Below are 24626 nucleotides of genomic sequence, written 5' to 3' on the forward strand. Positions count from 1 at the left end.
AACATTAGGATCCATTTATGTGTATTGTAGAACAAGTTTTATGACTTTAAAAACGGCTGTTAAAGTTTTCTTTATAACCAAAATGCATTGGTCCTCAACGCAGGGCTTTTCCATTTTCTCAGTTATACCATATTTTTTTTTTATTTGTGCCATAACTGGACGAAAATTTTGAAATGTTCTTTTTCTTCAGTATTTTATTTAAAAAACCATGATATGTGATGAATTAACTTTTGAAAATCATTTAAATGAACGCACAAATATGTATGATACGTGCCTGATAAATGTTTAACTCTGTTACAACACAGAATTTATGCTCTGTAAAATTCTTGTTTTATTGCCTTTATGTTTAGATTTAATTGAAACATACTGGCAGAAATAATTTTACAATCATACTACTAACACTGTAAAAAAGTGAAATGAAATAAAATGTGAAATGAAATAAAATGTGAAATGAAATAAAATGTGAAATGAAATTTCACTGCATTGTTGATGTAATTATAATGAATTTGGCAGTACTGCCAAAACATATTTTCAGTTCCTATTTGTACACTTATTTGTAAAATCCAAGCCTATGCATTGTAAGTAACTTTTGATTGTTAAAATCTCCTGTTGAATCATGAGACACATATGATTTGACAATAAGTATTAATTTAGCGTAAAAAAGTATCGTCTCTTTTAAAATAGAATTGTCTGACACGATCACACATTAAGGGAGGAAATGAAAGTATGAAAGGAAAGCTAATCTATTAAATCCTCAGCAATTTTTATTACCTATAATTTGTACTAATAATAAATGTCTACCCATATTTGTATATCTCCTACCGTCAATGCCAAAACACTGCCAACAAAAATAACACCCATCAAAAATTAATTATTCTACCACAATTGTCGTTCTTAAATAGATACTATTCATGCACAAAGACATTGTCGATGGTCTTGGTGTATTATAATCCGTCCCTCACCCATGGCCTCTAATTAAATCGCTCTTTTGATATAAGTCTTATCTTTAATCTATTTACTGCTAACATACAGTATCTTAGCCTGTTTGGTAGTAATTACTGCATAAATATAATAGCTAATAAATTCAATTCAATCTTAAAATATGTATAAACTGACAGCTATCTCTGTGAATACCTGTCAAAAGCACCTGTATTATTTACAACATAGGTATGTGGTAAACAGGATAACATAATTCGGTCAGTCGTCCTTCTAAATTATATCTGATTTGGAACGTACGTTATCCACATTTGCTGAACGTAACGAATTTTTTGCATTTCATTAACTGATGTGTCTATATATTAATACACTATATATTGACTTTGATGTGGGATAAGCGAATTGTAGGTAGGGATGGACCCAACCACTCTCGCTTGTCCCACTCATTAAAGCCATACATTTATTTAATACATTATATTTATTGACGGAATCACGTGGTGAAATATGTGCAATATGTTCTTTTCTTAATACCTTTATACATGTATGATATATTTTAAAGAGAAAAGTACAATATGTTTTATGTATATAATTTTGAAATTGACTTTTTTTAAGGGAGTAGTCTCTCATAACTCTTTTTAGAGTGGCTTTTTTAAGATCTGTACCTTTTAATGTTTTAATATGATTGTAAATCTTTGAAGGTGAGACGTTAATAAATTATCTTACTTATCTTATCTTATCTTATCCTGCATACCAGAATAAATACGGATTTTCATAATGAAATATATACGCAATGTATTACAAGGTGAAAGTTTCCATGATGTTGAATGTGCATACCTTAATCGTAACAGTTTTTTTAAGGTATCACTGTGAAACGAAATTGATCATTTTGAAATTTCACTGTTGACATAAAATTACACAGACGATATTACATTTGTTTTGTATTGTACACGTAACTTCATCTTAGGTCATCGATATTGATGTTCTTACGATGTCATTGTACTTATTATATGATATCAAATAATGTAAGTTCTATTTCAGGAACATAATGGGCGTTTTAAACTACTAGGCTAAGCTTAAAAATATTTGGCCCCAGTTTTAATCAATATTCTTAACTTTAACAAATACATAATTCTCTATAGTATAACAAATCATCTAACATACAATTCTCTATAGGTAATAACAAATCATCTAACATACAAATTCTCTATATAGGTAATAACAAATCATCTAACATACAAATTCTCTATAGGTAATAACAAATCATCTAACATACAAATTCTCTATAGGTAATAACAAATCATCTAACATACAAATTCTCTATAGGTAATTCATACAAATTCTCTATAGATCTAACATACAAATTTATAACAAATCATCTAACATACAAATTCTCTATAGGTAATAACAAATCATCTAACATACAAATTCTCTATAGGTAATAAAAAATCATCTAACATACAAATTCTCTATAGGTAATAACAAATCATCTAACATACAAATTCTCTATAGGTAATAACAAATCATCTAACATACAAATTCTCTATAGGTAATAACAAATCATCTAACATACAAATTCTCTATAGGTAATAACAAATCATCTAACATACAAATTCTCTATAGGTAATAACAAATCATCTAACATACAAATTCTCTATAGGTAATAACAATCATCTAACATACAAATTCTCTATAGGTAATAACAAATCATCTAACATACAAATTCTCTATAGGTAATAACAAATCATCTAACATACAAATTCTCTATAGGTAATAACATACAAATTCTCTATAGGTAATAACAAATCATCTAACATACAAATTCTCTATAGGTAATAACAAATCATCTAACATACAAATTCTCTATAGGTAATAACAAATCATCTAACATACAAATTCTCTATAGGTAATAACAAATCATCTAACATACAAATTCTCTATAGGTAATAACAAATCATCTAACATACAAATTCTCTATAGGTAATAACATACAAATTCTCTATAGGTAATAACAAATCATCTAACATACAAATTCTCTATAGGTAATAACAAATCATCTAACATACAAATTCTCTATAGGTAATAACAAATCATCTAACATACAAATTCTCTATAGGTAATAACAAATCATCTAACATACAAATTCTCTATAGGTAATAACATACAAATTCTCTATAGGTAATAACAAATCATCTAACATACAAATTCTCTATAGGTAATAACAAATCATCTAACATACAAATTCTCTATAGGTAATAACAAATCATCTAACATACAAATTCTCTATAGGTAATAACATACAAATTCTCTATAGGTAATAACAAATCATCTAACATACAAATTCTCTATAGGTAATAACAAATCATCTAACATACAAATTCTCTATAGGTAATAACAAATCATCTAACATACAAATTCTCTATAGGTAATAACAAATCATCTAACATACAAATTCTCTATAGGTAATAACAAATCATCTAACATACAAATTCTCTATAGGTAATAACAAATCATCTAACATACAAATTCTCTATAGGTAATAACAAATCATCTAACATACAAATTCTCTATAGGTAATAACAAATCATCTAACATACAAATTCTCTATAGGTAATAACAAATCATCTAACATACAAATTCTCTATAGGTAATAACAAATCATCTAACATACAAATTCTCTATAGGTAATAACAAATCATCTAACATACAAATTCTCTATAGGTAATAACAAATCATCTAACATACAAATTCTCTATAGGTAATAACAAATCATCTAACATACAAATTCTCTATAGGTAATAACAAATCATCTAACATACAAATTCTCTATAGGTAATAACAAATCATCTAACATACAAATTCTCCAAAGGTAATAACAAATCATCTAACATACAAATTCTCTATAGGTAATAACAAATCATCTAACATACAAATTCTCTATAGGTAATAAACAAATCATCTAACATACAAATTCTCTATAGGTAATAACAAATCATCTAACATACAAATTCTCAATAGGTAATAACAAATCATCTAACATACAAATTCTCTAAGGTAATAACAAATCATCTAACATACAAATTCTCTATAGGTAATAACAAATCATCTAACATACAAATTCTCTATAGGTAATAACAAATCATCTAACATACAAATTCTCTATAGGTAATATACAAATCATCTAACAAATACAAATTCTCTATAGGTAATAACAAAATCATCTAACATACAAATTCTCTATAGGTAATAACAAATCATCTAACATACAAATTCTCTATAGGTAATAACAAATCATCTAACATACAAATTCTCTATAGGTAATAACAAATCATCTAACATACAAATTCTCTATAGGTAATAACAAATCATCTAACATACAAATTCTCTATAGGTAATAACAAATCATCTAACATACAAATTCTCTATAGGTAATAACAAATCATCTAACATACAAATTCTCTATAGGTAATAACAAATCATCTACATACAAATTCTCTATAGTAATAACAAATCATCTAACATACAAATTCTCTATAGGTAATAACAAAATCATCTAACATACAAATTCTCTATAGGTAATAACAAATCATCTAACATACAAATTCTCTATAGGTAATAACAAATCATCTAACATACAAATTCTCTATAGGTAATAACAAATCATCTAACATACAAATTCTCTATAGGTAATAACAAATCATCTAACATACAAATTCTCTATAGGTAATAACAAATCATCTAACATACAAATTCTCTATAGGTAATAACAAATCATCTAACATACAAATTCTCTATAGGTAATAACAAATCATCTAACATACAAATTCTCTATAGGTAATAACAAATCATCTAACATACAAATTCTCTATAGGTAATAACAAATCATCTAACATACAAATTCTCTATAGGTAATAACAAATCATCTAACATACAAATTCTCTATAGGTAATAACAAATCATCTAACATACAAATTCTCTATAGGTAATAACAAATCATCTAACATACAAATTCTCTATAGGTAATAACAAATCATCTAACATACAAATTCTCTATAGGTAATAACAAATCATCTAACATACAAATTCTCTATAGGTAATAACAAATCATCTAACATACAAATTCTCTATAGGTAATAACAAATCATCTAACATACAAATTCTCTATAGGTAATAACAAATCATCTAACATACAAATTCTCTATAGGTAATAACAAATCATCTAACATACAAATTCTCTATAGGTAATAACAAATCATCTAACATACAAATTCTCTATAGGTAATAACAAATCATCTAACATACAAATTCTCTATAGGTAATAACAAATCATCTAACATACAAATTCTCTATAGGTAATAACAAATCATCTAACATACAAATTCTCTATAGGTAATAACAAATCATCTAACATACAAATTCTCTATAGGTAATAACAAATCATCTAACATACAAATTCTCTATAGGTAATAACATACAAATTCTCTATATAGGTAATAACAAATCATCTAACATACAAATTCTCTATAGGTAATAACAAATCATCTAACATACAAATTCTCTATAGGTAAAACAAATCTCTAACATACAAATTCTCTATAGGTAATAACAAATCATCTAACATACAAATTCTCTATAGGTAATAACAAATCATCTAACATACAAATTCTCTATAGGTAATAACAAATCATCTAACATACAAATTCTCTATAGGTAAGGTACATTAACAAATCATCTAACATACAAATTCTCTACATAATCAGTAACAAATCATCTAACATACAAATTCTCTATAGGTAAGGGTTACAGACATTAAATGGAAACTCCTAAGTTAAGAAGCTTTTCTTGACCTTTGTTTGCTTTCCTATGCATGATTTGAAGTTATAATAAAAGTTAAGGAAAGTTGATGAAATTAAGTACCTAGTACTTTGACCGGGCATCCGAAACCTCCATTCATCTTTTTCTCAAAATGTTCACAACTCAAAACAAACGAAACATTTTAAATTGTATCTGTATCCCCTATAAAGGCGTATCGTATATAACATTTTACAACAAACTGTAAATACATAATGTGATTTATAAACTCTATACACCGTATTTATTTAATCTAAAGACACAAAAATTTCCAGGACCCAGTTTTATGAACATTCCTTAAATTGAAGGAATCCCTTAACTTAGAACTCTCTATAGGAAAGTGTTATAGGTTTAAATGAAGGCTCCTTAACATAAGATTTTTACTTAATTTTTGTGATGCTTTTCTATGGGAAAATTTAAGTTAAAGAATTCCTTAAAGTTAAGGAATGTTCATGAAACTGGGCCCAGAGTTATTATAAGAGTACATATCTCATTATATATAGGCCTATTTAGCGAAGCAAATTTTTGCGATCACGTCGAATCGCGAAAATATATCCCCGTAAAAATGAATGTAGCTTTGTAGTTTTACGTTGTCATGTACATCTGTACTGTTATACATATCTATTCGTTCGAAATCGTTAATGTGACTTAAGCTTTATGCCCTAAGGCTAGTGATAAATTTCGTAATAACCTTTCATTAAAGTTCACATTTCACAGTTCCTATCTATTGATATTCCATTATCAGATGATAAATTTTAGCGTTGAAATCAGGTCTGATTTTTCATGGCCAAAAAGTCTATGTCAGTATTTTTAACTAGACCACAGTAAATATCAATAAGTTTTCTATTTGAACAGTGAAGAATAAACAATACATATATATCGGTCATAAATCCAATGTTTTAGGTCAGAAAATCCAGGAGATATATATATTTCTAGTAGACCACATAGCGTACACCAGATATTTATTAAGCTATACTCTGACAGCAGCCTCTTGACATGTATATACCCATATTGTAGTTAAAAATCGTTTGGACCCTTGTATTAAATAAATATAAATTTATAAGCTCCCGTAAATCTGTGTGTCGCGTCCTGGGAGACTATCCAGCCTGACTCGATATGGTAATTTACACACAGGTGAAATTCACCTGAGATGTTTAGTGTGTGACACAACTAAACTAATACTCGGGAGTTTAAAATGAGCAAATCATGAATAATATGTATTGAAGGGTATGCCATCAATAGGGAACCATTCTTTAATGTATAATATAATCTTTTGTTAGGATAAGAAGGAGTTTCTTATGACCCTAATCGGGTATATAGGTATAAAAGATCTATACCTGTGCACATGCGCATTGCGACGAACACCTGAAGTTGATATTAAATGTATATGATAAACAGACACCACGAGGGAATTGACATAGTTGTTGGGTGTACTAAGTCGCGGTACAGCACTTTATCTGTTTTCGTGTTCAGAAATATATTCTGATACCAGTAGTACTGTGCGTCTACGTATACATACATTGTATACCTTTAAACTGTAAACAACGAACGGGCCGTACGCAGCTGAAAGTTATCAAGGAACTATAGAGTCAAGAAAAGAAACGGAATCTTAAGAACGCCAATGTGAGAAATAGATTAGGATAATCCTATACATGGACGTAATAACCGTGATTTAAGAAGTGTATAATATATTCGATTAAATGCATGTCACTCCCACAGACCTAGGCATATGTGGGTGAGGTCACAGCAGGTCTACTATGAACAGGACAGGTGCTTCAGTAACGACCGTCATTGTGCTGCGAGACAAAGACAGCCTCGCTTAATTAATTACCAATACGAAATACAGCGGACAGTGCCAATTAATAGATGATTCAAATAGCAACATAAAGTTTGTTTACCACCTACGGGAAGGGTAGGATATTTGAAAGAACGTAAACAACGTGTTGTGATCTAGTTGTGGAAGAACGGTTAAGAGGAGAAAATGTGAAACTGTACATTGTTTGGACGTGTGAAAATCAATATGGAAATGATAAAGGTAACAGCTAAAACTTAAAAGCAGATATATTAATCATTGTTCAAAAGAGTGAAATGTTTTCCTCGGATGACGAGTCTTGTGACTCGCTTGACTTTTTTGACCAGTCACGGAACAATATATCTCCTCGGGAAGATTCTACGTCTGATGATGGACGAAGGGACAAAGAAGATGAATATGATAGAGAGAGCGACGGAGGTCGCTCAACCACATCAAGTTCGCTCAGTCGGCTGAAAAAACGTGTGACTTTCCCAACAGAGGATAACCTTGTGTTTATCAGGGAGATTCCGCCACGGGATTTTTATTCGGATTCGGACTCTCCGACGGATTCGTGTGGATCTGAAGATTCGCAATCGGATTCGGAATCAGATGACTTGGGAGAGGAACTGTCGGACAAATTACAGATATATTCGGAAAATACACAATCTACTACAATAGCAAAAGGTAAATATGAGATCAGTACAACGAGAAAGTCAGTTAATAAAGTAGCTCAAATTACCGGTGCTAGTTTGAATAACAAATCTGACGCAAATAAGAAAGTCAGTGTAAAGAAAAGGAGAATCAAAAGTGCTCCTCCATCTCTTGAAAGCAAATCAACGCAGGAAAAACCCAAAGCCAAAGTGTTAAAACCAAGAGCAAAAAGTGCAACGGTCAGATCTAACGACAAGTCGAAGGTAAACGTAAAGAAAGTTAAAGTGAAGAGTTCTAAAGAAATTAAAAAGTGTACTAATACCAAACTAAAGCCAACAGGAAGTACGACTACAAATGAAATGAGTGATACTGTGAATGGCGGATGTGCTGGGATTATAGAAGTTGATACTCGTGTTATCAAGCAAACAAATGACATTCACATTGTAAAAGCACATCGTCTTAGCAACAGCAATGATAACCTTTGGTCGTTAATAGACTGTGATAGTCGCGATAGTGTTTCCTGTACCGGAACCGGAAATGGTATATATAATATGAACAAGTCGTTTGACAATATTTCCAAAAGATCCGTCAGCAATAACAACGAACGACCGGACGTCCGGGCTATGTCCACAACGGACAGACGTTTATATAGTTGGTTAATGGCAAACGGGAATGTACCAAACCCGCGTTATCAAACACCTTCTATTTCGCCATTGTGGGACTGTAGCCAAACGGAAAGTCAAACCGTGACGGCTCATATCTGAACTCTAATGGTGCAACCAACCGCGACAGTCGCCGGAAGTGGCAACTGACACGGTTTATTAGTTACGACAATGACTTTAACTGATATTAAATGGACATAGTTGATGTTATGTTAAATAAGTTGTCTATGTTAAAATTGATATTCCGTCCCAATTTGTTGTTTTACCATACAGACATGTTTTGACAAAATATGTGGTGCTACTAATAGGGATAAAACTCGAATGTGGATATATGATCACTACCACCAAAACACGCAATTTAACTCATTATCGTCATTACTCCTGTCAGGAATGATTCCTTGTTAACCATTTTATTGAAACTTTAAGTACACTTTGATGGACGAACTTGTTACAAACATTGATTCAAAGCTATTTCTGTAGGATCATTGATTTTTTCCTCGATCTTTAAACGAACCTGGTCAACTATGTACTATAGTCCGTAAACCTGATAACGGCCTCGTTTCCGGTAGTTATACACCCACCCGACGTTATAATTAAATTATCTTATCTCCCAACACGTTCATCGGCCGTGTCAAGGCCAAATGTGACGTCAACACGATACGTAAGTGGTGCTAAATTCTCGGAAAATTGGTGTATTTATTCTCACTGTCTTGTGAACTACCTGGATGTGTATAAGAGATGTAACAGTACTGATAATGATTCATATTATAAACGACATTTGATCTAAAAACATAACGATTTTGTATTTATTTGTAACGACAATTATGTCGTGCATGCATTAATATTCTATGATAAAGATGAAGAACCTACATATTGCGTCTATGTGCATTACAGAGTTATTTCGCTTGAGGGAAAACATCCATTGTGACGTCATTACTTTGAAAGCAAAATTTTCTTATGTCTTCTACAAATATGTCGTTACGCTCACAGGCCAAGGGCATCGAAATCAATACTTACATATACCTGAAAGAGAAGATTATTATTCATTTGCAAATTCAAAAATTTGAATTGCAGACATAAGTTGACAAGGCCAAAACATTACCGGGCCGAGCATTGTAAATGATAGATACAAAAAAAATCACATTTAAAGTGATATGTTTTTTATGTATAGCAAAATAATTAAAATCACGTAGATTGTTTACGAGTTTTAGTACACAAGTAATTACGGGCTTATTATGGTAAATAAATCGGAGTGGATATGTACAGCGATTTTTTTAATCCATCAGAGTTTATACAAAGTCCGTTACCATTTTTTACTGTTATGAAAAAGACATATCACTGTATTCTTCTCTTACTGATTGGAAACGTCACTGTATCAATTTATGTATATCTATGACGAATTAAAAAAAATCAAATAGAAATCATTTGTACCACGAATACCACCGTATACTTTATACGTACAGTATGTAAAAACACATCATTTGACCTACATGTACTTATGTCACCCGTAATACATCTTCCGCCAAATAGCTTCCTGAACTCTATTAGCAATTAAAATCATTTTTTGCAATGTAGCTAATCATGGGACTGCCATGTTTTATGTCATTTACCTATTATCAAGCAAACTCTTATATTACTTCCAGGCAGCAGTAAGAACTTTTATGAAATGAAATGGAGCGTTAATGAAGAAAACAACATCTATTGCAATCCGTAGGGAATCAACAGGTTTTTTTAAATGTCACAATGAAGCGTGGCAAGGCAAGGAGGCATAGAGGTTACACTACGAGTTGTTATTGGATACGGGATTTATTTCACACGAGTGAATTATCTTTTAAAAATACATCGTGTTTCAATTATAACCTTTGAAAAAATAACTCACAAGCGTGAAATCAATTCCGTATCCAACAACCCCGAGTTATGTGACCTCTTTCCACTACAATTTGATTATATACTAGAGGGCCATATTAGGATTTTTACGTTATTTGCTAAAGGGTAACGATATTTTCATAAGCAAAGAGACACTCATTGATATTTAAAAATCCTAATTGTTTAAAGAATGCATCAATAGATAGCAAATCATTTTAATTATTAACAGCTATCCTCTGCATTCTTACTTACTGAATGTGTTTTTGAATCTAGATTTTTTTATAAACTATACTCGTTGTTGAACTACATGCGGGCATGTTTGCGGAAACGTGGCATCTACTTCCCGCCAAATAATCATCAAATATTTGTTACAAAGTTATGCTGAAATCACATGAAGTGTCCCCAAAGAGCAAGATATATAACTGACCAAAAGACAATTATGAATTTCGAGTCAATTGTTTATGCTAAGAATAAGAAAGCATGAAGCTGCTCGATGCCGTTACGCATGAGGTTTCAACAGCGGTTTCTTCTGCAAACAGCGATCGGAGTGCAACAATATGACGTCATTCGATTATTGATGACGTTACCGATTTGTGACGTAACACTGAAACAAAGAGTAGCTCTGGTCAAAGTGTAAAATCTCGACCAATCAAAAGTATTGGAATATCAATATATTCATCCAACACACAGCACATTTATACAATGACCTGAGAGTGAAATATCACGCCATATTGTGGTAGAAACGGGCCATCAACATCTAATGAGTGTGGAAACTCCTTGAAATAGCGGGTTTTTTTTCTCATATTGTATGGATTAATCATTATACTATATACTGTTAGTGATACAATAGCAAAACTTACCAACTGGTTGTATCAACACAATACAATATATTGTACGTAACATTATATAACAATACCTTTTTATTTTTTCAATGATTTCAATGAAAGTTGAGATTAGTTTTCCGCCTATGAGGTCTTTATATCTGTATTCAATATATTGATTGCTTATTAAACCTGGTACAATACCGCAGGTGCGGGTAGTATTATGCAACATGTGTTTTCATGATACCACCTAAGACACACATAAAAAGACCTATCACAATAAAGTTAATTTCATATGTCTGAAAAATACTATTACCAATGCTATTTAAAGGATGTGAAAATAAGTATTGACATGCGAACGGAAACGTAAATTCGAATATATTTCTCATAGTGAAATTATGTTAATGTCTTCTTTCTCCATAATTCTGTTTCTTTTTAATTAGATGTCAAATTTAATGTAAAAAGATAAATAGAAAACAAAAGACTTTTAAGAATTCATATCAAGAATTTGAAATAACAGTAGACAAAGAAAACTGATACTTATCAAGGTTATCACAAATGTACCAGCTTTATAGTACATGTATACACTTACGATTGTCTTTTGTCTTGATGATAGTAATAGGTAATTGATTTTAAAGGAAAATCACTAGAAAACTTAAACAAAAGCATCCATCAAGTCTTATATTGTTTATACGGCTTTATCATTATCAATGCTCTTGTAACTACTCACAAACACCAGGTTTTTTCAATTTTAGTTTCAAACAATTTTAATGAAAATGACAAAGGGATTAGACATCAGGTATTGCCTATAAAACTGTAGGTCTTCTCCCTAAATTATCATGCTTCAAACTTGAAATACCTTCCTTATTTGATATCTAAAAATAAAAGCATAAAGATTTAAAGGTTTTTTTTTTCTTTATGAGGAAACTACTTAACTACGAACAATGTCCCGGATTTTGTACATGGAGACTAAGTTTATATTATATTCGTTTAGAAAAGATGCTATGTCCTGAAATGCTCAGTGATAGTTGAAGCCATAATCGTGTCTTGTTACGGGTATACATTATTTAATATAGGAATAACATTACATTCTGTCATTGTAATAATCATTCTGCATTATTTAGCAATATGTAACTTATACACAACTTATCATGTTCTCTTAAGTTCAGTCATGTACATGAATGACATGTAATCTCTATATTGAGGAAAGAAAGATTCTGCCTGTCTGTTTTAATCTCTTACATAAAGACAGAAAAAATACCAACAAACAAGCAAGAACAAAAAACTGACACTTCAAACATAAAACAACACCTATTTCGCGCATTTAGATACTCATATTTACAAGGAATAATCACGGGTATTTCAATCTATGAAACCAGTTGAAGCTCTTAACAACAACAAAAAGATACCGTGAATATATCATGGTAGAGTGTATGGTAAGGCTACACTAGTACTGATCACAGACGTATCAAATATTGGACTGCTAAATTACAAGTAAACTTTGATGATTTCAGATTACAAAGTGTTTGGTTTTTTTTTAAGTTTTCCGATATTTCCGATAGTTTTCCAGTATTACTGTATCATCACACAATGGTTCTAGTCTAGCCTACTGTACAACACCCGACATTGCGACAATGTTTTGAAGGTAAAAAGAAACTGTTGAAAGAAAATATGTCGATTGTCTATGTTTGAAGCTATGAACCAAAGGGAAACATGTATATTGAAACATTATAAGAACTTAAACAAAACAAACGACAATCACGATGGTTATGAAGATGAAAACTAAGCCAAAAACTTGCCGCTTGAGAATGTAATCAAAGACTTATCGTGAATCACATTATTATACCAACACAATGACTGGACACTCAAACGTATTTGCAGAATCAGTAACATTTTATGTATGCTAAGACGTGCTTCTATCAATTTTGTTTGCGAACGGCAAACCATACATATTTCACATTGTGTTTAACCTTTCTGAACATAGAATTATTTTATTCAGGTCTAATAGAGCATGCATATACATGCACCCTATTTTAAAGTAAAAAACACATCGTAAGGATACTTAACTATGCACTTATCGGTATTTAAATGTCCTTGTCACTTCCTCGTTAAATCAAAATCTTTCAATATCATACCAAGTTAATTGAAACTATCTAGATATTAAGATCGACGAAACACGCAAGGGAAATTGTTTATTTAATGTTCATAGTTCTCTCAACCAATTGATCTTTATTATTATAGCTTGAATACAAGTAAATAAAACCTATATTCGGTAAACACGTAATACTTTAAGACGGATGAACTTTTTTTAAAAGTCCTCTTGTCCCGTGTATACACGTAATTTGTTCAGGCCTCTCGGGGAGTTTAACATATAAATATTTTTCATGCTTAAGGAAAAGCCTGCTACGATCAATAACTCCTTAAGTGATTTTTAATTCAGGTGTTGACGTCGCGTTTTTCTGCAGGTAATTCAATTTTACACTTCAGTTTATTTTTTTTTTTTCTGAAGTGATTTGTGATATCTGAGATAAAACTTTACAGTTGAATGAACTTCCCAATCACATAGTTTGAAAACAAAAATATAAAATAACATTCGACGTGACGTCATACATGTATACGCAAATGGTGTCTCATTAATTGACGATGATGTGTTTTGTACCGACAATTAGGAATAATTAATCAAAAACATGCTTCGTGTGTGATACAAATGTATACTTAAGTTTTTGTTTATAAAAACGATACGTATTGCAAAACCTGACAAGTAACGTTTTTAAATGCCATCGACATCAATAAATATTATTCCGGTATCAAACGGAGATCGGCACGGATCGTTAAGCAATTAAATCGTTTGGTCTAGTGTTGTACACGACAAATTAACTTTCAACAAATCATAATTAATCACTCATTTGGCTTAAATTACCACTGGGAAGGGTTCATAGGGTACGCTTTTAGTAGAAAATTTTAAGACTCAAACAAAACATTTATTAAAGGGAACTTATCCCCTGTGAGGTTTTGTCGGCTTTCTGACGTCAAATTCCAAAGCCGGAAAATCAAAAATATGTAGGAATGAACGGCTCTATGCTCGATACCAGCTATCTGACGTCGTTAACGTGTGTTTTGAACCTTTCATGTTTAGGTCGCTTATCATTTTTTTATCGTTTAATAAGGTTACATCCACTCTAGTCCGCTAAAACTGACCATAATCGCAGGCTTAAAATTCTGACTAATCGCCTGTTTATGGTCAGCTACCTACTGCTCTTAAAAAGCTGGGAATTGTACAATGTAGTACAAATTTGGCGACAGCGTTTGTAGGATTTCTGTAGGTTTAATTGGGACCAAAGAGGTCTTGACAGTTAAAAGAAAGCATTTGGCACTCACTTTAATACATGTCACACCCCAACTCATCACATTAATGATGTTATGTCCCTAGTTATGTTCGAGACGTCCTAGAATCAATGTTTGGGTAGCCATCTTTGCAGACTGTGCAGCGTTTTCGTTCTGTATGGGCTGGTACACTGTACGTGGAATCCTCTGTACTTTTCGAGCTGTGTATGACAAATAACGACGATTTTACTATTATTTACCTATACAGACAGCAATGCGGACACGTCAAGAAGTATTTTGTATAGTTGGTCCATAGTGGAAGGTGTTGTTTTCAATCTGATTGAAATACAGATTTTTATTATCACTACGTGTGATAAGAGGATCTGACAACATCCTATTTATGTAATAGGGGTCACGTCCAGATGACCTTTGGAAATAACTTATCAGATTACTGCTGCCAGAACTGGGACGAAATGGTTTGAAAAAAAGGAACTGTCAGAATTTTTTTTTCTTTTACGTAGTCATCTCGACCAAAGTACACAACAAAGCTAAATTATTGTTCTATACTTGGACGAAATGTCGTTTTCAATTGATGTAGCAAGGTGAAAAAATGCATTTAATCTGAAGTACATGTGGTATAAAGTTCATCTGGACATGACCCCTTATGGGATGTTGTTATAAGATCCTCTATTGAATGGAGTGGTTATAAGGATCTGTATTTTAATTCGTTTGTGCTGTTTTACTGAATTGCTTCGATGTTTTAGCACTATAAAAGGACACATAATTTATCACACGGTTATCAACATTGAAATTGATGTTTAAGTTATCATAATTATACATTTAGACAATATCAATATATGCGGCCAACCTTCACTCAACATGCTTCGACGAGATTATGTATGAATAGGGCGAGAGTTTCACTATTACAAGGGGAAACAAGACGATTATACCGCAGTCTCCCAAAGCGAACGAAATACATGTTAAACCTATTTAACAAACCAACAATTAGTCATATGACATGGTATTGTGGTTATATTTCTAAAGATGAATATAACGCTTCTAATTTTGTTATGCACTTCTATAGTTTGTAATGTTTGATAAGATGTGATCACTTTTAAAGAGACAATTCACTCAGGCTAATTATTTTATATAACCAAGAAGCCAAATATAGTATTAATGTATTGTTCTACATTTCTTATGATACATATAACGTAAAACATTGACAAATTCCCCAACATTGTTAAGTATTTTAATTAATATCGTTTAAATATCAAATCGTTGATAAATACTATTAAGCAGGTACAATATGGAACTAAGATGGTGATAAAATGATTTTTTGGCAAAACAATTCACCTAAATAGGTAAACACACTACTGTCAGAGCTATTTGAGCAGTTCTAGACAAAAGTTGCATTACTCTACGAGCAAGGGACAGGGTTCGGCATACAAGAAATTTGACCACAGTGTGTAATGGCGGACAGCGAGCGAGTTTGAACATTTCACACACATGTCACCACCATGGGCTTTTCAGGCATATCACAGTAAAACCGACTGATCTAATTTCCATTAGAACTGGTTTTTTCCGATATATGTACAAATTTTAATATTCTCTATTCTGAATTGCCCCTTTAATATTGACTATCATCAGACCTATTCAAGGGGTACAAAGCAGCTCAAATGTTCAGTTTCAATTGTTCTTTAAAGATGCGTCCTAAACATTGTGTGCGACTTGTGTACAATTTATTGAACACTAAACAGTTTCACTGTACTTTTATTTAATGAGTAATATACGTATTTATAAGAAAGTTTTATCATCAAGATTTGAATTTTTAACATATCTAAACCAAAACTCTTTTACATGTTTACTGATGATGATGATGACATGCTGATGATGGTAAATATTTTTGATAAGGATGATGAGGATGATATTTTATGAAGATAGGATGCTACTGATGACGATAAATCATGATGATTATAATAATGATTATGATGATGACATGATGAAGAAGATGATGATAAACATAAAGAAAATCAATAAATTATGATTATGATGAAAATATGATGAAAATGATGGAATATTTTTGTACTTTCGTTAATATGTGTTTCGGAACCGTAGTGGATATTTAATCATGCAGAAATTATATTAAATAACGAGATGTCAATATGATCGGAAACTTTTGAAAAGATTGTGGGACCGCACCAAACCGAAAGTAGCCGACATCCAAATAGCGTTGCTAAAATACTATAATTACTGTACGTGTATGTACATGAATGCATTATCAACACTGATATTGTTGTCGTTATCTATTTAACCTAGTAATTATACATTTAGAAAATCATTTCAATATCTTCGGCAGATTTTCAATTAACTTTTTGCAGCTTGTTACGTATAGCGGGACTTTAACTCAACAATGAACAATGTGGATCTAAATCGAGATAATCTTCCATTCGTGACCCGTCTATGCGTCTTTTAATGAAAACTATACAAATATCTAAGGATTTCCTTCATAATATATATTTTATATATGCATTATGATTGCATTCATATCTTATAAGTCGGCTTATAACAATGTCTGCTCTAATATAAAGTCTATGGTGTATATATGATCTTCCATTGAAAGTATAACAGTATTTACAGCTTTAACAAAGAATATATACCAATTTTTGTACCACTTTGTTGTTTACTAGAAAACTATAATACGATGAAAAGTTTGGGTCTTTATGATAAATTTCCATTAATTTTAAATGGATTAAATCTATTTTAGTTTAATTTTCTGTCAGAATGTATTTTTTTACCTTTCATTAAGATGACCATGCTTTTGTCTTTTGATTTCTATTTAACAGTCACACTTGTAAGGAAATACCCCGCTTGGTTGTTCTTGGCAGCACATACCACATCGACTTTCCTATTCGTATGGTTAGAATGGATGGTCTGGTATATAAGACTCTTTTTCATATATACCCGGATCATGTCTCCCTTCTGGAATTCTTGGAGTCTTCACACCTGTAATTGTCATGTATGTGCATTTCCGATATCAACACAGCTACACTCGCACATTCAATGCGATGAAAAATATTTTACATAGGTATATATATATATGTAAACAATGATAGAATATTCATCAAAAATTAATTATCGAACCAGCTAGATCATATTATTTCAAGACCATTATTCCATACAAATAACTCAAAACACACTACTGAGGAAAGGCCACAGATTTTTCTGGACAAAAATTAAGCAGCATGAATCAATAAGCACCTGAAACGCAGTGAGACACTGATATTTCCAACCGAATGCCCACTTGCATAGTGATAACACCCGCACCTTCAATGTAATTAAAATTATTTTACATATGTATGTGTATGTATGTAAACAATGTTCGAATATTTATCAAAAGTTAAAGTTGTATGGTCTATAACTTTCGCTCTTTTTGTCATAGTGAAACCTGTTTAAGTGTTATATATATATTCTCCTGTCTGAGTTTTTAACTTTCTAATTTTACTATTTTTTTCACAAATCACTGGGAAAATGCATTAGTAACGCATCCATTAGCTCTTAAACGTTTTACGGCAAAACTGAATAAATTCAATTACATCTTTGTAGCATGGTTTTAAGTGATGTTCTGGTGCTCTGCCTAATGGTGGCCAATCTATTTGAAGTTATCTGTTCATAGCTTCGTTCACTGTACTAACACAGTACCTGTTCATAGCTTCGTTCACTGTACTAACACAGTATCTGTTCATAGCTTCGTTCACTGTACTAACACAGTACCTGTTCATAGCTTCGTTCACTGTACTAACACAGTACCTGTTCATAGCTTCGTTCACTGTACTAACACAGTACCTGTTCATAGCTTCGTTCACTGTACTAACACAGTACCTGTTCATAGCTTCGTTCACTGTACTAACACAGTACCTGTTCATAGCTTCGTTCACTGTACTAACACAGTACCTGTTCATAGCTTCGTTCACTGTACTAACACAGTACCTGTTCATAGCTTCGTTCACTGTACTAACACAGTATCTGTTCATAGTTCGTTCACTGTACTTAACAGTAGCTTCGTTCACTGTACCTTTTCATACACATGTAAACATCTGTTCATAGCTTCGTTCACTGTACTAACACAGTACTGTTCATAGCTTCGTTCACTGTATAACAGTACCTTTTCATAGCTTCGTTCACTGTACTTACACAGTACCTGTTCATAGCTTCGTTCACTGTACTAACGTAGTACCTTTTCATAGCTTCGTTCACTGTACTAACACAGTATCTGTAGGTGTTCATGCAATGGTGTAACGAATCAGTTATCAACTGGTGATTTAGTCAGATTGAATGGTGGTAAGTTCGACGAGAGTTTCATACAAATATGTCGCCCTAGAAGCTCTTTGGATGTCCCCTCCCACCTTTGTTTCTCTCATTGGTCGTACTAAAAATCCACTTTCATAATCATCCGTGTGCCGTCCGACGTTTTATGATTAACTGTTGTTTTTTAATGTTGTTGTTACCATGTAACCTTGATTATCTTCACTAGCTAATGTTTCAGTGTCTACCCAAATTGAATTCGGCGGAACTACTGAAAACAGTCTTTATGTATTTGCCCATTAATTTGACCAGATACACATCGGTTTCGCACAAGAAAATATCCTGAACCTACTTTCATTGAATGAATTCAATCGTTCTTTAAACAGGTTAACATGAACTGCTGAACAGTGCATGTATTTTTTCCAAGTGCAACTCAATCCAACACCTTATAAAATCGATCAAAGCAAGATTCACTCATATGATTTATCTTTTGCAGGCTAAGAAATGTTTCGAGATATTAAATTAAAGTTATATGTGTCGTAACTAGCAGGAAAAAAATGTCAAGTGTTCTTCAGTAATCTATTGAAAACCATCAGGTTTGTTGAATTACGTTTTGAAAATTAATCAAATGTCAGGCAAGTATGATGCCTTGTAAACATCAGTCACAAGTAGAAAGAATCTATGCACTGAAAAAAAATCTTTGTTTGTATGCCTTATGTATGTTTACACAGAAACATACCTGCAGAAATCACTTTACTTTTACAAATAAAAATGTATAAATGTCAAATGAAATTGTAGACCATAACATGGCTTCTTCATCTGACTGTATGTAATCATTTCACTGCGCTGAAGATGTAAATGTAATGAATTTTGGCAGCCTGGCAAAACCATTTTCAGCTTTTATTCGTACTTGTAAAATTAAAACCTATGCATTGTTGTACGGATTGTAATTCCCATAATGTTGGTAACTGTTGGTGGTGAATAAAATGTTAAAAGCTTCTTGATTCGTAAGTATAAAACTATCAGATATTATCAGATATTGTAGGTACATGTAAGTTATTTTCTTTGAGTTCTGATCTTCTTTCGCTGCCAAATAGCTGAGATGTTGTTCGTCTCAAACATGGATAAATAAAAAAAAAACAAGTCAAACTTTGCATGCAGATATCTAAAATGTCGATACAGACATAAATAATGTCTTCAGATAAATTCAGGTGACATTTTTCAGGTCAAATTTACATGAAAAGAGCAAAATAGTCATTTTTGTTCAGGTCAATTGACCTTAAGAAAAAACCTTCATGACAAAGGCATTTCGCCGCCAAAGTTTTCCAACCCTCCTCGGCATCTTCAAGGCGTCCTTATATATAAATATACATAATATAATATATGACTATATTGACAGTAAAATTTTTACAAAGAAAATTAAGACAGGCCTTTACGGATCTATAACACGAGAAATTGTTTCTTTTCATGGTGCATGCATGTACAGTCAAAAATTGATTACCGCAAGGCGACGACTTTAATCTATGTAATCACCATCTAGTTTTTATATGTATATATATTTATTATTAACTACGTATTTATAGTGTCGTGCAAACTCACTATAATTACTAATTATACTTTTTATCAATTCTCCTTGATGTTCCAATGTAAAGAGACAACAATTTGTCACTTATTTTTAGATTTCCAAAAGCAGAATATAATTGGAAAATGATAAGCAAATTCATTTGGACAGTTATTACGATTTCTAGAACATTTTGAATGCATTGGCGTGACTTAATTGTCGTGCAGCCGAGACTAGTCTTGTCAAGGCTTATAATTAAGTCATCGAACATCCAACTGCCGCGTCCGATCGTTTTTATGGATTTACTGATGAGTTTTTTTTCATAATGTTATTGTTACCATGTAACCTTGATTATCTTCACTAGCTATTGTTTCAGTGTCTACCCAAAATGAATATTCGACGGAACTACTGGGGGGGGGAGGGGGGGGGGGGGGGGGGGGGGGGGGGGGGGGGGGGGGGGGGGGGGGGTGGGGGGGGGGGGGGGGGGGGGGGGGGGGGGGGGGGTGAAAAAACAGTCTTTATGTTATTTGCCCATTAATTTGACCAGAAATACACATCGGTTTCGCACAAGAAAATATCCTGAATCGTACTTTCATTGAATGAATCCCGACTCCGAGTTCTTTAAACGGGTTCAAGATGAACTGCCTTAACAGTGTGCATGTATTTTTTCCAAGTGGCAAACTCAATCCAACACCTTATAAAATCGATCAAAAGCAAGATTCACTCATAAGATTTATCTTTTGCAGACTAAATATTGTTTTCGAGATAATTAATTAAAAGTTATAAGTGTCGTATAACTAGCAGGACAAAAATGACTCATGTGTGTATTCAAGTTAATCTAATGAAAAACATCAGGTTTGTTGAATTACGTTTTGAGAAATTTTTCAAAAGGTCAGGCAAGTTATGATGCCTTGTAAACATCGAGTCACAAGTAGACTGAATCTATGCTCTGAAATAAAAAATCTTTTTTTTGTGATGACTTATGTATGGGATTAACACAGAAACATACCTGCAGAAAATCAACTTTTACGTTTTACAAAAATAACCACAAATGTATCAAAATGTCAAATGAAATTGTAAGACCATAACAATTGCATCTTCATCTGACTGTATGTAATCATTTTTAACTGGCGCTGAAGGATGTAAAACAGTAATGAATTTTGGCTAAGTCCTCGGCAAAACCATTTTCATCTTTTATTCGTACTTGTAAAATTAAAACCTATGAATTGTTGTAAGGATTACATATTCCCATAATCAGTATGGTAACAGTTTGGTGGTGAATAAAAGGTTAAAAGCGTCTTGTGATACGTAAGTATAAAACTATCAGATTTAATCTGATATTGTATGGTACATGTAAGTTATTTTCCATCTGAGATTCTGATCCTTTACGCTGCCAAATAGCTTGAGCATGACTTTGTTTCGTAGCTCAACAACAGGGATAAATACAAAAAAAAAAAACAAGTACAAACACATTGCTTGCAGATATCTAAAACATGGTCGATGACAGACATAATGTCCTTCAGATAAATTTCCAGGTAGCCATTTTCTCAGGTCAATATTTACATAAAACACAGCAAAATAGTCAATTTTTGTTCCCCCACAAATAAAAAATAAGGTCAATTTACCTTAAGAAAAAACCTTCATGACAAAGGCATTTCGCCGCCAAAGTTTTCTAATCCCTCCTCGGCATCTTCAATGCGCCCTTATATATAAAAATATACATAATATAGAATATAGATTAGATTCGACAGAGTAAAATTTTTATAAAGGAAATTAAGAATCAGGCCTTACGGATCTATCGACACAGAGAAATTGTTTCTTTTCATGTGTGCTTGCATGTTACAAGTCAAAAAAAAAAAAAATTTTGGGGTTTACCGCCTAGCGGAGACACGACTTTAATCTATGTAAATCCACCACATCTAGTTTTTTATAGCTTTATATATATTTATTATTAACTACGTATTTTAGAAGTGGTCGAGTGCACAATCCACTATAATTACTAAAATTCATACTTTTTATCATTTCTCCTGATGTTCAATGTAAAGAGGACAACAATTTGTCACTTATTTTTAGATTTTCAAACAGCAGAATATAATTGGAAAAAATGATAGACACATTCATTTGGGAATTTATTACGATTTCTCAGAACATTTTGGAATGCATTGGCGTGACTTAATTGTCCGTGCAGCGAGGGACTAAGCCTTGTCAAGGCGTATAATTTAGTTCAACGAACATCCAACCTTATAACGAGCATTTAAAATACCCTTAAACTTGTATAGAGGTTTCTGTATCGCCCCAGACAGAATGTACATAAAACACTGTAGTTGTACTTAAATCTGACGCCTTTAAAGACATAAAACCATAAGAGTTCGGCTATTGTGAAGCACCCTTGAGTAAAGCTGTACAAAAGGCAATACCGGCAGTCAGCCATTCGGGGTTTGGTCGGACTTAGGGAGTGTCTTATTCAGAAATTGGCAGTGTAAAATATATATACACACCGGGTCGTGACATTCACATATAATTGGAGGACATTTATCAACAATTGATCAATATGTGTATTAAATACAATCAATTCCATCCTTTCTAATTTAGGAATGATATCGAATCTCTAGCCCGTTTTGGATTACAGGATACTCTCTGCTGTATAAAAAAATACGCCATATTGCTGTTTAGGTTTTGTTTCGAATTAGTAAAACATCTACATATACCGTTTCTCATTTTATATACAGTACAAAACAAACTCTCTTTTATTTTATACAAGGGATTGTAAACATTCAAACGACACGAGCTGTGAATACATGTATCGAGGAGATAGTGAAATTCGGAAATTTCTGTTTCCACTTCCATCGATAAATGTCACGACAAATCTTTTTTTGTCCCCAAATCGAAATCCATACCTACTTTGTTTAGGAAATAGCCTGATTTTCTTTGCAAATTACACTACTTACACTCAAACGTTCGAAAAATGCTGGGAATGGGTGGGGGATGTTATTACTTCAACTAAGAGGCCCAAAAGCCTTAAACAGTCACCATGACTTCCTTGGCAACAGTCATATAGGAAAATTAATAAGATATGGTAGTCATGGTCGTCATCTTGGCAATAAAATAATAAGATAATGGTGTCATGGTCGTCGCATCTGGCAAGTTTCAGCCATTTGTCAACTATGAAAAAGAATTCCAAAAAGTGCTTTCAAGATTGGAGCAGTGGAAGGCGGGCCAACTTGATTTTCGGATCGACCCAAAAAGGACCGACTTTAATCGGACCAAGCTCAGGATGCATTTCAGCTAAGCGTTTAAATCGCATCGGTAGAACTGAAAGAGAAAGTTCCCAAAATGGGTTATCAAGGTGGTGGCCATCTTGGATTTTCAATTCCAACCCGAAAAATAAACAACACTTTGTTGAGACCATGTCAGTGATCATCTTTTAGGGCGATTTTTTCAGCTAAATCACACTGTAGGAAAGAAGTTCAAAAATATTTTTTTTCATGATGGCGGCTGTGGCTGCCATCTATTGGATTATTGGATTCGATCCCGAAAAAATAACAAAAACTTTGTCGGAACCATGTTTAGGATTCATTTCAGGCAAATTTCAGCTAAATAGCACTGATAGAACTAGTCACCGCTTAACCTGCCTATATTTATTAGGCTTTTTTTTAATATTTTTTTTTTTTTTTACACAGTTGGTTTAATTTCAGTAAAATGGGAATGTAATATGGGGGCAAAGGAGTACATAAGATCCCAATATAAATGGTATTGTGTACGTTTTCCCGGCATTGCATGGACGATATATTAGAAATATGCCGACTGACGTTGCGTAAGGCCAAATCTGGCACTACGATTTCAACATTTTAAGAGGTAACCGC

General features: G+C 32.4%; 1 protein-coding gene across 1 annotated transcript; it reads left to right on the plus strand.

Annotated features, from left to right (window-relative positions):
- The first annotated feature begins 7872 nt into the window (after positions 1-7872).
- Positions 7873-8991, plus strand: LOC138326202 (uncharacterized). The gene has a single exon (XM_069272329.1). The coding sequence runs from the start codon at positions 7873-7875 to the stop codon at positions 8989-8991; it is 1119 nt and encodes a 372-aa protein (XP_069128430.1).
- The last annotated feature ends 15635 nt before the right edge of the window (positions 8992-24626 follow it).

Source organism: Argopecten irradians, chromosome 6, assembly GCF_041381155.1.
Source record: "Argopecten irradians isolate NY chromosome 6, Ai_NY, whole genome shotgun sequence".
Lineage (NCBI taxonomy): Eukaryota > Metazoa > Mollusca > Bivalvia > Pectinida > Pectinidae > Argopecten > Argopecten irradians.